Raw genomic sequence first — 13,449 nt, 5'->3', positions numbered from 1 at the left:
CAATATCTCTTTCATTATCACTATATGCACAGGTTTACACCCACTGTAATCACATCCTACTATATCTTTGTCTGTACATTATGCCTTGAATATATTCTACCGTGCCCAGAAATCTGCTCCTCCAGAGAGTCTGTTCTGAACGTACTAGGCGTCCAGTTCTGTTAGCCTTTAGCCGTACCTTTATCCTACTCCTCCTCTGTTCCTCTGCTGATGTAGAGGTTAATACAGGCCCTGCAGTGTCTACCTCCACTCCCATCCCCCAGGCTCTGTCATTTGTTGACTTCTGCAACCGTAAAAGCCTTGGTTTCATGCATGTTAACATTTGAAGCCTCCTCCCTAAGTTTGTTTTATTCACTGCCCTAGCACACTCCACCAATCCAGATGTCCTAGCCGTGTCTGAATCCTGGCTTAGGAAGACCACCAAAAACCTTGACATTTCCATTCCTAACTATAACATTTTCCGACAAGATAGAACTGCCAAAGGGGGCGGTGTTGCAATTTACTGCAAAGATAACCTGCAGAGTTCTGTCTTACTATCCAGGTCTGGACCCAAACAATTTGAGCTTCTACTTCTAAAAATTAACCTTTCCAGAAACAAGTCTCTCACCGTTGCCGCTTGCTATAGACCACCCTCTGCCCCCAGCTGTGCTCTCGACACCATATGTGGTTTGATTGCCCCCCCATCTGTCTTCTGAACTCGAGCTGCTAGGTGACTTAAACTGGGGCATGCTTAACACCCCGGCCATCCTACAATCTAAGCTTGATGCCCTCAATCTCACACAATTTATCAATGCACCTACCAGATGTAGGCACCCTCATAGATATCATCCTAACTAACTCACCCTCCAAATACACCCCTGATCTCAGCGATCACTGCCTCATTGCCTGCATCCGTACTGGGTCTGCGAGCAAATGACCACCCCTCATCACTGTCAAATGCTCCCTAAAACACTTCTGCGAGCAGGCCTTTCTAATCGACCTGTCTGCCCTTGACCAGCACAAAAACATCCTGTGGCGTTCTGCTTTAGCTTCGAATAGCCCCCGTGATATGCAACTATTCAGGGAAATTAGGAACCAATATACACAGGCAGTTAGGAAAGCTAAGGCTAGCTTTTTTATACAGAAATTTGCATCCTGCAGTACAAACTCAAAACAGTTCTGGGACACTGTAAAGCCCATGGAGAATAAGAGCACCTCCTCCCAGCTACCCACTGCTCTGAGGCTAGGAAACACTGTTACAACCGCCAAATCGACTATAATTGAGAATTTCACTAAGAATTTCTCTACGACTGGCCATGCTTTCCACCTGGCTACCCTTACCCCAGTCAACTGCCTGGCACCCTCCACAGCAACCCGCCCAAGCCCCCACAATTTCTCCTTCACCCATATCCAGATAGCCGATGTTCTGAAAGAGCTGAAAAATCTGGACCCCTAAAAATCAGCCGGGCTAGACAATCTGGACCCTCTATTTCTAAAATGATCTGCCGAAATTGTTGCAACCCCTATTACTAGCCTGTTCAACCTCTCTTTCGTATCGTCTGAGATTCCCAAAGATTGGAAAGCTGCCGCGGTCATCCCCCTCTTCAAAGGGGGAGACACTCTCGACCCAAACTGCTACAGACCTATATCTATCCTACCCTGCATCTCTAAGGTCTTCGGAAGCCAAGTTAACAAACAGATTAATGATCATTTTGAATCACATCAAACCTTCTTCGCTATGCAATCTAGTTTCCGAGCTGGTCATGGGTGCACCTCAGCCACGCTCAAGGTCCTTAATGATATCATAACCACCATTGACAAGAGACATTACTGTGCAGCTGTATTCATTGACCTGCCAAGGCTTTCGACTCTGTCAATCACCACATTCTTATTGGCAGACTCAACAGCCTTGGTTTCCCAAATGATTGCCTCGCCTGGTTCACCAACTACTTCTCTGATAGAGCTCAGTGTGTCAAATCGGAGGGCCTGTTGTCCGGACATCTGGCAGTCTCTATGGGGGTGCCACAAGGTTCAATTCTTGGGCTGACTCTATTCTCTGTATACATCAATGATGTCGCTCTTGCTGCTGGTGACGACACCATTCTGTATACTTCTGGCCCTTCTTTGGAACGAGCTTCAATGCCATACAACTCTCCTTCCGTGGCCTCCAACTGCTCTTAAACGCAAATAAAACTAAATGCATGCTATTCAACCGATCATTGCCCGCACCCACCCGCCCATCCAGCATCACTACTCTGGACGGCTCTGACTTAGAATACATGGATAACTACAAATACCTAGGTGTCTGGCTAGACTTTAAACTCTCCTTCCAGACTCACATTAAGCATCTCCAATCAAAAATTAAATCTAGAATCGGCTTCCTTTTTCGCAAACAAAGCTTCCTTCACTCATGCTGCCAAACATACTCTCGTAAAACTGACCATCCTACCGATCCTTGATTTTGGCAATGTCATCTATAAAATAGCCTCCAACACTCTACTCAAACTGGATGTAGTCTATCACAGTGCCATCCGTTTGGCCACCAAAGCCCCATACACTACTCACCACTGCGACCTGTACTCTCTCGTTGGCTGGCCCTCGCTTCATACTCGTCGCCAAACCCACTGGCTACAAGTTATCTACAAGTCTCTGCTAGGTAAAGCCCCGCCCTATCTCAGCTTGCTGGTCACCATAGCAGCACCCACTCGTAGCACGCGCTCCAGCATGTATATCTCACTGGTCACCCCCAAAGCCAATTCCTCCTTTGGTCGCCTTTCCTTACAGTTCTCTGCTGCCACTGACTGGAACGAACTGCAAAAATCACTGAAGCTGGAGATTCCCATCTCCCTCACTAGCTTTAAGAACCAGCTGTCAGAGCAGCTCACAGATCACTGCACCTGTTCATAGCCCATCTGTATACAGCCCATCTATCTACCTCATCCCCATACTGTATTTATTTATTTTGCAACTTTTGCACCACAGTATCTCTACTTGCACATCCATCTTTTGCACATCTACCATTCCAGTGTTTAATTGCCATATTGTCATTACTTCGCCACCATGGCCTATTTATTGCCTTAACTCCCTTATTTAACCTAATTTGCACTCACTCTATATAGACCTCATTTTCTTTTTTTTTACTGTATTATTTACTGTATGTTTTGTTCATTCCATGTGTAACTCTGTGTTGTTGTATGTGTTGAACTGCTATGCTTTATCTTGACCAGGTCGCAGTTGCAAATGAGAACTTGTTCTCAACTAGCTTACCTGGTTAAATAAAGGTGAAATATTTTTTTAATTTTTTAAATCAGCATTCAGGGCTCAAACCACCCAGTTTATAAATCTCAACCCCTCACACCCACCAATGAGTGCCAAGCTCAGGGTCACTCCAGGTATCACGAGTATGTCTGGGTGCGTCAATCAACTGCTACCCTGAAATAGCAAACATCTCGACACACGGAGACACATACCATAAAACTATAACATAGAACACACACCCTCTCACATGCTCCTAATATCAACGCTTAAACACATTTACACTGCACATGAAGTAGACTGCTTCTCTCTATGCTCTTTGCTCATTCAGTCCTGTCAATAAAGGCTATACTGCACTGACTGTCACTCTGGAGAAATGTTTTGTCTAAAATGATTAAATTGTACATGTAAATAAATATGGAATTAGGTTTTGTAAATAAATGTACATAAACATTCTGCACATATTCTTTATAACAGAAAAATTATAGTGTAAGACAGGCATATTAACAAGTCAATGCATATCTTTTTGTATGTTTCGATTGTGAAACTATGTAACATCCTCAAAATTATTGCGCAAGGCATATTCAAAGGCCAATTCAGGGGACTGCGTCAGACAGTGAATAACTCTCTCCTCCTAACATCTTCTGAAGATCTGAAAAAAGATACTTGATTGCCCCATATTCCTTTTCAGAGAACTGCCACGTTGTCACACCCCTGGAGCAGAACAGGAGGAGACGGCATCTACGATATCCGGGGCGGCAGGTGGGGTAGCCTAGTAGTTAGAGTATTGGGCCAGTAACCGAAAGGTTGCTGGATTGAATCCCAGAGCTGATAAGGTTAAAATATGTTGTTCTGTCCCTGAACAAGGCAGTTAACTGTTCCCCAGTAGGCTGTCATTGTAAATAAGAATTTGTTCTTAACTGAATTGCCTAGTGAAATAAGGATTAAATAAAAAAATATCCACCAGATTCTTCCTGCAGGACTTGGGACTCAAACTGGCAAACCTCTCAGATTGCTTGCCACTTCTACCCTCCATCCTTATGTGAATACTCCTTGAACTTGAAGGGTCCTCTTTTCACACTACGTTGGCCCAGTGCGGCTCCAGGACAATGCTATCCTTTTGGGCCAGCGGTCCCCTCCCATCCCGCTTATCAGCCTTCCCAGCTGGGCCCTATATGCCAATATCAAATGGCCCGGGCCGAGGAGAAAGGCATGCGTACCCTTTCAGTCGGAACATTGTTTGGTCTGCCTGTGTTTGTTTAGATGTAAATCAGCCAGCAAAAGTGTTACATCCTGTCCCCATATGGAGGGTGGGAGTCCCGGGCTCCGCCAGAGGAGGAGGAAACCGGCCTAGCCGAGATTGGGACCAAACAGAATGTTCAGACAGGTGACATCATCCATCCACGTCCCAAGGTTGGGTTGGCCACCTCTCCTGCCTCGTTACTCAACACGTTCGGAACGGCTCACCTTAACACTGTTGTGATTACGCTGATTAGTGTTATTGTTAGCACGAACACCGAGCTGGCCACGCTATATGGTGTCAGCCCTGGAAAAACGGTGGGAAAGGCCAAATTGAGGCTAAATTAAGATCATGTATGATAGAGAGTTTTTAGAATAATTTGTTATTGTCCAAATGTCATTAAAACTGTATTACCTGAACACTTGTGGCTTGAGTTGAGATAAGGGAACGCAACTCAGACTTTTGCGTATGTCACTCATTGTGGAAGACATTATCATTAATACTGCCCGTTTACTACGCAATATCCATGGTGGAAAAAGTACCCTATTGTCATTCTTGAGTAAAAGTAAAATAAAGTAAAATGACTCAAGAAAAAGTGAAAGTCACCCAGTAAAATGCTACTTGAGTAAAAGTCAAAGTATTTGGTTTTAAATATGCTTAAGTAGTGAAGTAAAAGTAAACGTTGTCAAAAATATAAATAGTACAGTACAGATACCACAAAAAACAACTTAAGTAGTACTTTAAAGTAATATTTACTTAAGTACTTTACACCACTGCGCAATACTACAACCTTGCCATCTCTGAGTAAACCAACACTGTATCTTACTACAGTAAGCTAGATCAGTTAGTGCAGGAATCATCAACTAGATTGCGTGGATGTCGGGAGGCCAGAACATAATTACAAATCATTTGTAGACTGCAAATAGACCACAAGAAGCCCAAACAGATATAACATTTGACTAAGACAGATATAACATTTGACTAAGACAATAATTTCAAATCTTGCTTACATTTGCATACCACCACGTGTATCTCTATTATGCGTGGGAATACTTGGGAACAGAGGGAGGGGACCACCTGTGGGTTAAATTCAGCCGGCGGGCTGCCAGTTGGGGAACACTGAGTTAGTCCATAAAGATAGATCTCTCTTGCCATATTCAACCCAAGCCAGTAGACATGTTTTTGAAACATCACTGTTTTCTCTCGGCATGTTTGGTTTCATGTGCGAACCCTTTACGATTGTGGGAATTAGCCTATATGGACAGGGCTATATTGGAAATGTCTCTTACAGAAGAAATATGAAATGCATAAGCATGGTATCAATTGCAAGTGAAAAGTTTGGAGATTGAAATAGTGAGGAGAGGGAACATAGACATAATGCGCTTGTAATTAATGAGACTTCCTTCTCCACTCGAGTGTAATCAGGTATATTACGTTTACAGGTGTGGTACCCAACATAAATGTGCAAACTGATCAAATGAATTAAGTTAGTTGTGCAAGACATTTTATAGATTAAACCAATATGATACTTATAATTTTAAATGTGTGCATGCTTTTCTCCTTTGACAAAACAAAAGCTAATTCAAATGGGGTGTGGCAGATTTCAAAATTCTTCCACAAAGGACTCAGGTAGGATACACATTACTAGCCTCGGTGAAAGGTGGCTATCAAGTAGGGGAGGACACTGTTCCATTCGTCTACTAACGAATTGAAATCTCCTCGACCACTTATCGGTTTCCGGGTCACGGAGGAGAGAAGACAGAGGAGAGAGGACGGAGGACAGACTTTTGCCCAAATGAGAAAAGGCCGGAGTCTGCCCTACCCCTGCTTCAGGGGGGGAGGGGATATCCGATTTCTCACAATGCTCTAGGGATCAGGGGGCAATTACATACTCTCTGTATGTGACCTTGACCTGAGAAAAAAACTGTCTCTTAACAGCAGTGTCTTCACCGAGCAATTTAGCTTGACGCTCTACTTCTGAATCTTAAATCTGAAAATATGTCAATCTCAATCAAACACCCAAGAGATTTAGACCATTGACGCAGATGATGTCAATAACAGTGATAGTTTACATCACGGTATAACTTACAATGTTTGACTTCCCATTGTAGGGAAGTAATACTTCCCAAAAAATAATACTTTTCCTGATGGTATTTCAAAATATTTTAGGTTGGATAAGTACAAGAAGACAACAGACAAACTAAGTGCCCTTCAGCATACCATGCATTTGAGCCAATCACATTCTCATTTTTAGCTTTAATTTTCCCAAAGATAAACTGGGACATTTACTGCCTATTTCTGTCGCTCCCTCTGAGAGGTGGTCCACAGAGTACCTAAGCACGCAGTGACAGTCAAATTAATTTAGGCACCTATTAGAGTGCATCGCAATGCTGCAAAGCTTCAAATGCCGAGACTGAGCACACAAAAAAATGTAGTTTAACAATGAGAGATGGTTTTCACCTTTGACCTTGGTGTAGATTGAAGGACATACTGAACCTCACGATCTACAGAAGTCATTCACTGTTCTGAAGAAAAAGACCAACAGAGAGACAGAGGGAAAGAGAGAGACAGAGAGAGAAAGAGTAAGAGTAATAGAAAGATAGTGAAAGTCAGTAAGCTTCTTCAGCTGGTTTGAATATATTATAAGCTGAGGCGCATGGCCAGATAAGAAGCTGGAGGTCACCATTAAACACCCAACTTACCCCCAAAGTCAGATAAAACACACAACTTAATGGCTTCCTTCCTCTCAAATCGATTTAAACCAGATGTTTTGCCTTTGACCTGGACATCACAGAAATATGTTATTTGAACGGTAACACAAGCATCAGATCTGTTATTTTATTCTATTTTGAGAGAGAGTGAGAGAGAGAGCTGAAACGAGAGAGCACAGTTGATGCTATTGGGTCTTGAAGTGAAGAGAACAAGTGTGGCGATAAAATGTAAAGATATTCCCCTATTTTAATTAACAGCATTTGGGATAACATCTTCATCTATCGCAGGGCAGGGACGGTTTCATGCAGCAGTAATCTCTTTAGTGGCCTCAGACAGTATTGTTGTTATCGTTCTAAATTTTTAAAATCAGAGATATCTCAGACTGCCCGGCTGCAAATTACATGCTCGGATCAGCTGGAAATGGAGAGACTTTATTTTGGTTGCATGATTCAAAAGTGCTGCAGGATAGTGTGACTCATGTAGGATAGGCCTACTAGTGTGCCTGTGTGGTGCTGTAAATATCAGAATGTTTTTTTTTTTTTTCAGTCAGGCAGAGGCATGAGGCACATTCTGATCTAGCCTACACTTTACAATAAGGTATACTATAGGATTTATAAAGGGGTAGTAAATGAAGCGACACCAGATTGTACAATATTCGGAAAGTATTCAGACCCCTTGACTTTTTCCACATTTTCATAAATTACAGCCTTATTCTAACATTAAATTAAATATGTTTTTCCCCTCATCAATCTACAAAGCAAACACAGGTTTTTTGAATTTTTTTGAAAATGTAAAATAAAAAAAACAATAAAAAAGATGACATTTACATAAGTATTCAGACCCTTTACTCAGTACTGTGTTGAAGCACCTTTGGCAGCGATTACAGCATCAAGTCTTCTTGGGTATGATGCTACAAGCTTGGCACACTTGTATTTGGGGATTTTCTCCCATTGTTCTCTGCAGATCCTCTCAAGCTCTGTCAGGTTGGATGGGGAGCGTTGCCACGCAGCTATTTTCAGCTCTCTCCAGAGATGTTCGATCGGGTTCGAGTCCGGGCTCCTGCTGGGCCACTCAAGGACATTGAGAGGCTTGTCTCAAAGCCACTCCTGCGTGGTCTTGACTGTGTGCTTAGGGTCGTAGTCCTGTTGGAAGGTAAATCTTCGCCCCCAGTCTGAGGTCCTGAGTAATCTGGAGCAGGTTTTCATCAAGGATCTCTCTGCACTTTGCTCCATTCATCTTTCCCTCAATCCTGACTAGTCTCCCAGTCCCTGCAGCTGAAAAACATCCCGACAGTATGGTGCTGCCACCACCACCAAGCTTCACCGTAGGGCATGACACTTGGCATTCAGGTAAAAGAGTTCGATCTAGGTTGCTTCAGAGCAGCGAATCTTGTTTCTCATGATCTGAGAGTCTTTAGGTGCCTTTTGGCAAACACCAAGCGGGCTATCATGTGCCTTTTACTGAGGAGTGACTTCCGTCTAGCCACTCTACCATAAAGGCCTGATTGGTGTAGTGCTGACAAGATGGTTGTCCTTCTGGAAGGTTCTCCCATCTCCACAGAGGAACTATAGCTCGGTCAGAGTGACCATCGGGTTCTTGGTCACCTCCCTGATCAAGGCCCTTCACACCCGGTTGCTCAGTTTGGCCGAGCGGCCAGCTCTAGGAAGAGTCTTTGTGATTCCAAACTTCTTCCATTTAAGAATGATGAAGGCTACTGTGTTCTTGGGGACCTTCAATGATGCATAAATGTTTTGTTACCCTTCTTCAGATCTGTGACTCGACACAATCCTTGCTCTGACATACAATGTCAACTGTGGGACCTTATATAGACAGGTGTGTGCCTTTCCAAATCATGTCCAATCAATTGAATTTACCACAAGTAGACTCCAATCAAGTTGTAGAAATATCTCAAGGATGATCAATGGACAGGATGCACCGAGGTCAATTTCGAATCTCATAGCAAAGTATCTGAATACTTATGTAAATAACATATTTCTGTTTTTATTTTTTTTATATATAAAATAAAAACTCTACACACCTGTTTTAATTTTGTCACTATGGGGTATTGTGTGTAGATTGCTGAGGATTATTTGAATTGTTTCATCCATTTTAGAATAAGGCTGTAATGTAACAAAATGTGGAAAAAGTCAAAGGGTCTGAATACTTTCCGAAGGCACAGTACCAGTCAAAAGTTTGGACACACCGACTCATTCAAGGATTTTTCTTTATTTTTTTACAATTTTCTACATTGTAAAACCATAGTGAATATGTCAAAACTATGAAATTACACATATGGAATCAAGAAGTAACCAAAAAAGTATTTTATAATTGAGATTCTTACAAGTAGCCACCCTTTGCCTTGATGATAGCTTTGAACACTCTTGGTATTCTCTCAACCAGCTTCATGAAGTAGTCACTTGGAATGCATTTCAATTAACAGGTGTGCCTTGTTAAAAGTTCATTTGTGGAATTTCTTTCCTTCATGTGTTTCAGCCAATCAGTTGTGTTGTGACAAGGTGGAGTGGTTTACAGAAGATAGCCCTATAGACCAAGTCCATATTATGGCAGGAATAGCTCAAATAAGCAAAGAGAAAAGACAGTCCATCATTACTTACGACATGAAGTTCAGTCAAACTGGAAAATGTCAAGTGCAGTCGTTAAAACCACCAAGAGGACCGCCACAGGAAAATAAGACCCATAGTTACCTCTGCTGCAGAGAATAAGTTAATTAGAGTTACCAGCCTCATAAATTGCAGCACAAATAAATGCTTCACAGAGTTCAAGTAACAGACACATCTCAATATCATCTGTTCAGAGGAGAATGCGTGAATCAGGCCTTCCTGGTCAAATTGCTGCAAAGAAACCACTACAAAGGACACAAATATGAAGAAGAGACTTGCTTGGGCCAAGAAACACGAGCAATGGACATCAGACCAGTGAAAATCTGTCTTTTGGTCTGATGAGTCCAAATTTGGTTTGCGCTTATTGGGACAATCATTTGTTTTTCAACAGGACAATAACTCAACACACCTCCAGGCTGTGTAAGGGCTATTTGACAAAGAAGGAGAGTAATATAGTGATGCATCAGAAGACCTGGCCTCCACAATCACCCGCCCTCAACCCAATTGTGATGGTTTGGGATGAGTTGGACTGCAGAGTTAAGGAAAAACATCAAACAAGTGCTCAGCATATATGAGAACTCCTTCAAGACTGTTGGAAAAGCATTCCAGGTGAAGCTGGTTGAGAGAATGCCAAGAGTATGCAAAGCTGTCATCAAGGCATTGGGTGGCTATTTGAAGAATCTAAAACCTAAAATGTTGATTTGTTTAACACTTGTTTTGGTTACAACATGAATCCATATGTGTTATTTAATAGTTGTGATGCCTTCACTATTATTCTACAATGTAGAAAATAGTCAAAATAAAGAAAAGCCCTTGCTACAGTAGACTACTAAATAACATTTCCAGTGACATATTGACACACTGAAGAAAACGGCTATAGGCTACTCACGGTGATGGCAAAACAGTGCTGAATTTCAATACAAATAGGGAGTTGTTGAGAACAAAAAATAGTTCTACAGACAGATTAATCTTCTCTTTTCAGCATTAGGCATTTGACTTCCAAACTGTGCGTTTTTCCCACAATTTCATTTTGACATTTCCAAAAGGCAAACCGACAGCAGCAACCAACATTATAAATATAATCCATAGATAACAGTTCCCATTCAAGTCAGGACTGTCATCCATTGATAGTGTACCAATGAGTTTATCTGTCAATTGCTAGGGTAAGAGGTTACAAAACCTTTCTATGTATTATATCCCTATGGCCACAATGCAACAAGCTCTGGCCATATTTAGCACAAATTCTGCCCAAAGTGAGGCCTTCCCAACTGTAGTCATACCAGTAACTGCCAACATAAAGGAAATACTTGAGTAAACAAGGGATACAAAGTATATGTTATGGTGGGGGTGCATTTTCCTGGCATGGTTTAGGTCCACTTGAATAATCTATTCCAAGACGTATTGGACCTGTTCCGACAGCTCGTGGGGGCGAAACACCCTTTTAAATCAAAATAAATCTAATTGTATTTGTCACATGTGCCCGAATACAACAGGTGTAGTAGACCTTACAGTGAAATGCTAATTTACAAGCCCTTATAACCAACAATGCAGTTTCAAGAAAAATAAGTGTTTAGTCAAAAATAGATAAATCTTAAATAAAAACACTTTATGTTGGTGCTGACTTAATTTTGACAGTTACCTGTATGCGCTTGTGATAAAACTCAATCCACAGAACTTGTTTATACACTTTTATCCTCTGTGGCTAAACTATTGCCTCTGGTGTATTTTGAACATTGAGAGCAGATTCATAAAGTCGGGTGAAAAAAAAAATGCCTCTTGGGCCACTACGGGCTTGGGCCTAGCCCCTGACTCACACAATTGACCACACACAAATGTTTTATTAATCAGTTACCCAATTAAGGCAAGGCCCTCCAATTACCCATGTGAGCCCCTTACCTCCCATCTGAAGATTAGCAGAGCTGCAGCAGCAGGCTGTCTACACTCTTCCTGTGGTTGACGGGTGCAGTGAAAAAAGAAACAATATATACTACATATATAATATATACTGTATATATAGTTCCCTAAAATATACTCTTTTGTACTGTCTGTTGGGCCCCCCACGGGCCTGGGCCCAGGGGCTTCAGCCCTGGTAAGCCCCTCCATTAAGTCACTAACTTAATTCTGTTTGGATGGGACTTTGTGCATCAGTCTGATTTGTTTCTATCACTTGTTAGGCTACTTTAGCAATTGAATAAAAAATCCCCTGGGCAAAACGTCTCTATGGTGAAACAAAGCCTCCTGCACTTTAGTCCATGACAAAGAACATAACCATTGATAGCTGCCACAGCCAAGAGGTTATCAAGCAGCGGTAGCCTGGTGTGCTACCCGTGACTTAAATTGAACAGCTTTCGATGTTCTCTACAAATTCCTATGAGATGATTTCAGACATAAAGCGGAGGTGGAGGTGAGTCAAGTGAAATTAATCTATAATCCTTCGGTCACGGCGGGAAAGTTACTGTATAGCTGCACGCCTTGAGGACACTTGCACTTGCCAGGCGCGCGCGGCAAACATCCTGCATGCAAAGTGCGCGAAGAACTTCTGTCGGCGGGAAAGGGACACCAGCCAACAATAGGTAGAGGCACCACTGTGCTAGTGAGTTTAATTTCTATTATACTCTATGAAGCACTGCATATCGTTTTAATCCCACTCACTTGTCATTCAGTTGTCATGAAAATTATTATCTTTATTTTTATTACTTCGGTTTATGCAATATTCATCATCATCCATTGAGTTTTCATTAACCTGTTTTAATTTTGTGACTTAAAAAAAAAGAAAAAGTATTTTATTTTTTATTTTGTCCTTACAAGGCATCCGTAGGCATTTGTCTTGTTCTCCACTACGACCTGCGGTTTGTGCTTTCTGTTGTGGTGAGAAACACCGGTGGGCAGCTAGCAGTCTGAACTATGGAGCAGATCAATGATATCCAGGTCGTTCCGTGCACCAGCTCCAATTATCTAAAACCATTCAGGGTGCACTATAGCCAGGTGAGTCCAAATAGCCCACTCGCGTTATATCATCCAGCATGAATTGCGGACACCATGTATTTTTATTGCTAGTTGCCCAACCCCCATTCATTTTGCAATTGCCTTATTGTGCAGCATCAACGTCGTAACCTTCATAAAAAGATGGCACACCATATTTAAATGACCATACTTATCGACTTAACGTATTTATTAACTCTGCATCACCACTGCCACCAAATATTTACTAAAATCAATTGCATGAAATGTAAATATTCAAGCAAGTATAGTAGTTCGCTAACATATCAGTTGCTGTCTCATGTCGAGCACATGCTTTACATTAGGCTAGTTAGCTAGCTGGCTAACTTGCTGGAAATTGACAACCTGACCACTATAATATCGGAATTTCCCCTGTTGTTGATGGTTGTTATAGGTTGAGTGGCACAGTAGCGCTGGTGCAAGTTGGGCAAGACCTTGAGATGTGTCAAACGGAGAGCTGGCTAGCCTGGCTCGTCAACTAGCTAGCTTGTTGTGGGACTGAGGTCGGATGTTGATGCAGCATTTGGGTGCTATGCTGAACATGCAAACCTATTCGACTTCCAGTGATTGATTTGGATATAACCAGGAAACCCACAAGTCCACTTTTATGAATCGAACCCACCAGTATTTTATGGCCCACAA

The 13,449-nt window shown here is 42.1% G+C and overlaps 1 protein-coding gene across 1 annotated transcript in view; it reads left to right on the top strand.

Annotated features, from left to right (window-relative positions):
- The first annotated feature begins 12,625 nt into the window (after positions 1–12,625).
- nudt14 (nudix (nucleoside diphosphate linked moiety X)-type motif 14) overlaps positions 12,626–13,449 on the top strand; it is an 81,331-nt gene continuing 80,507 nt past the window's right edge. The window contains exon 1 of the mRNA XM_035794007.2: positions 12,626–12,792. Within this exon, the coding sequence (XP_035649900.1) occupies positions 12,712–12,792 (81 nt within the window). The 5' untranslated portion in view covers positions 12,626–12,711. The remainder of the gene's footprint in view (positions 12,793–13,449) is intronic.

This window comes from Oncorhynchus keta, chromosome 19, assembly GCF_023373465.1.
Source record: "Oncorhynchus keta strain PuntledgeMale-10-30-2019 chromosome 19, Oket_V2, whole genome shotgun sequence".
Lineage (NCBI taxonomy): Eukaryota > Metazoa > Chordata > Actinopteri > Salmoniformes > Salmonidae > Oncorhynchus > Oncorhynchus keta.
Note: the sequence above shows the minus strand (reverse complement) of the source record. Positions and strands in the feature narration are given on the sequence as shown.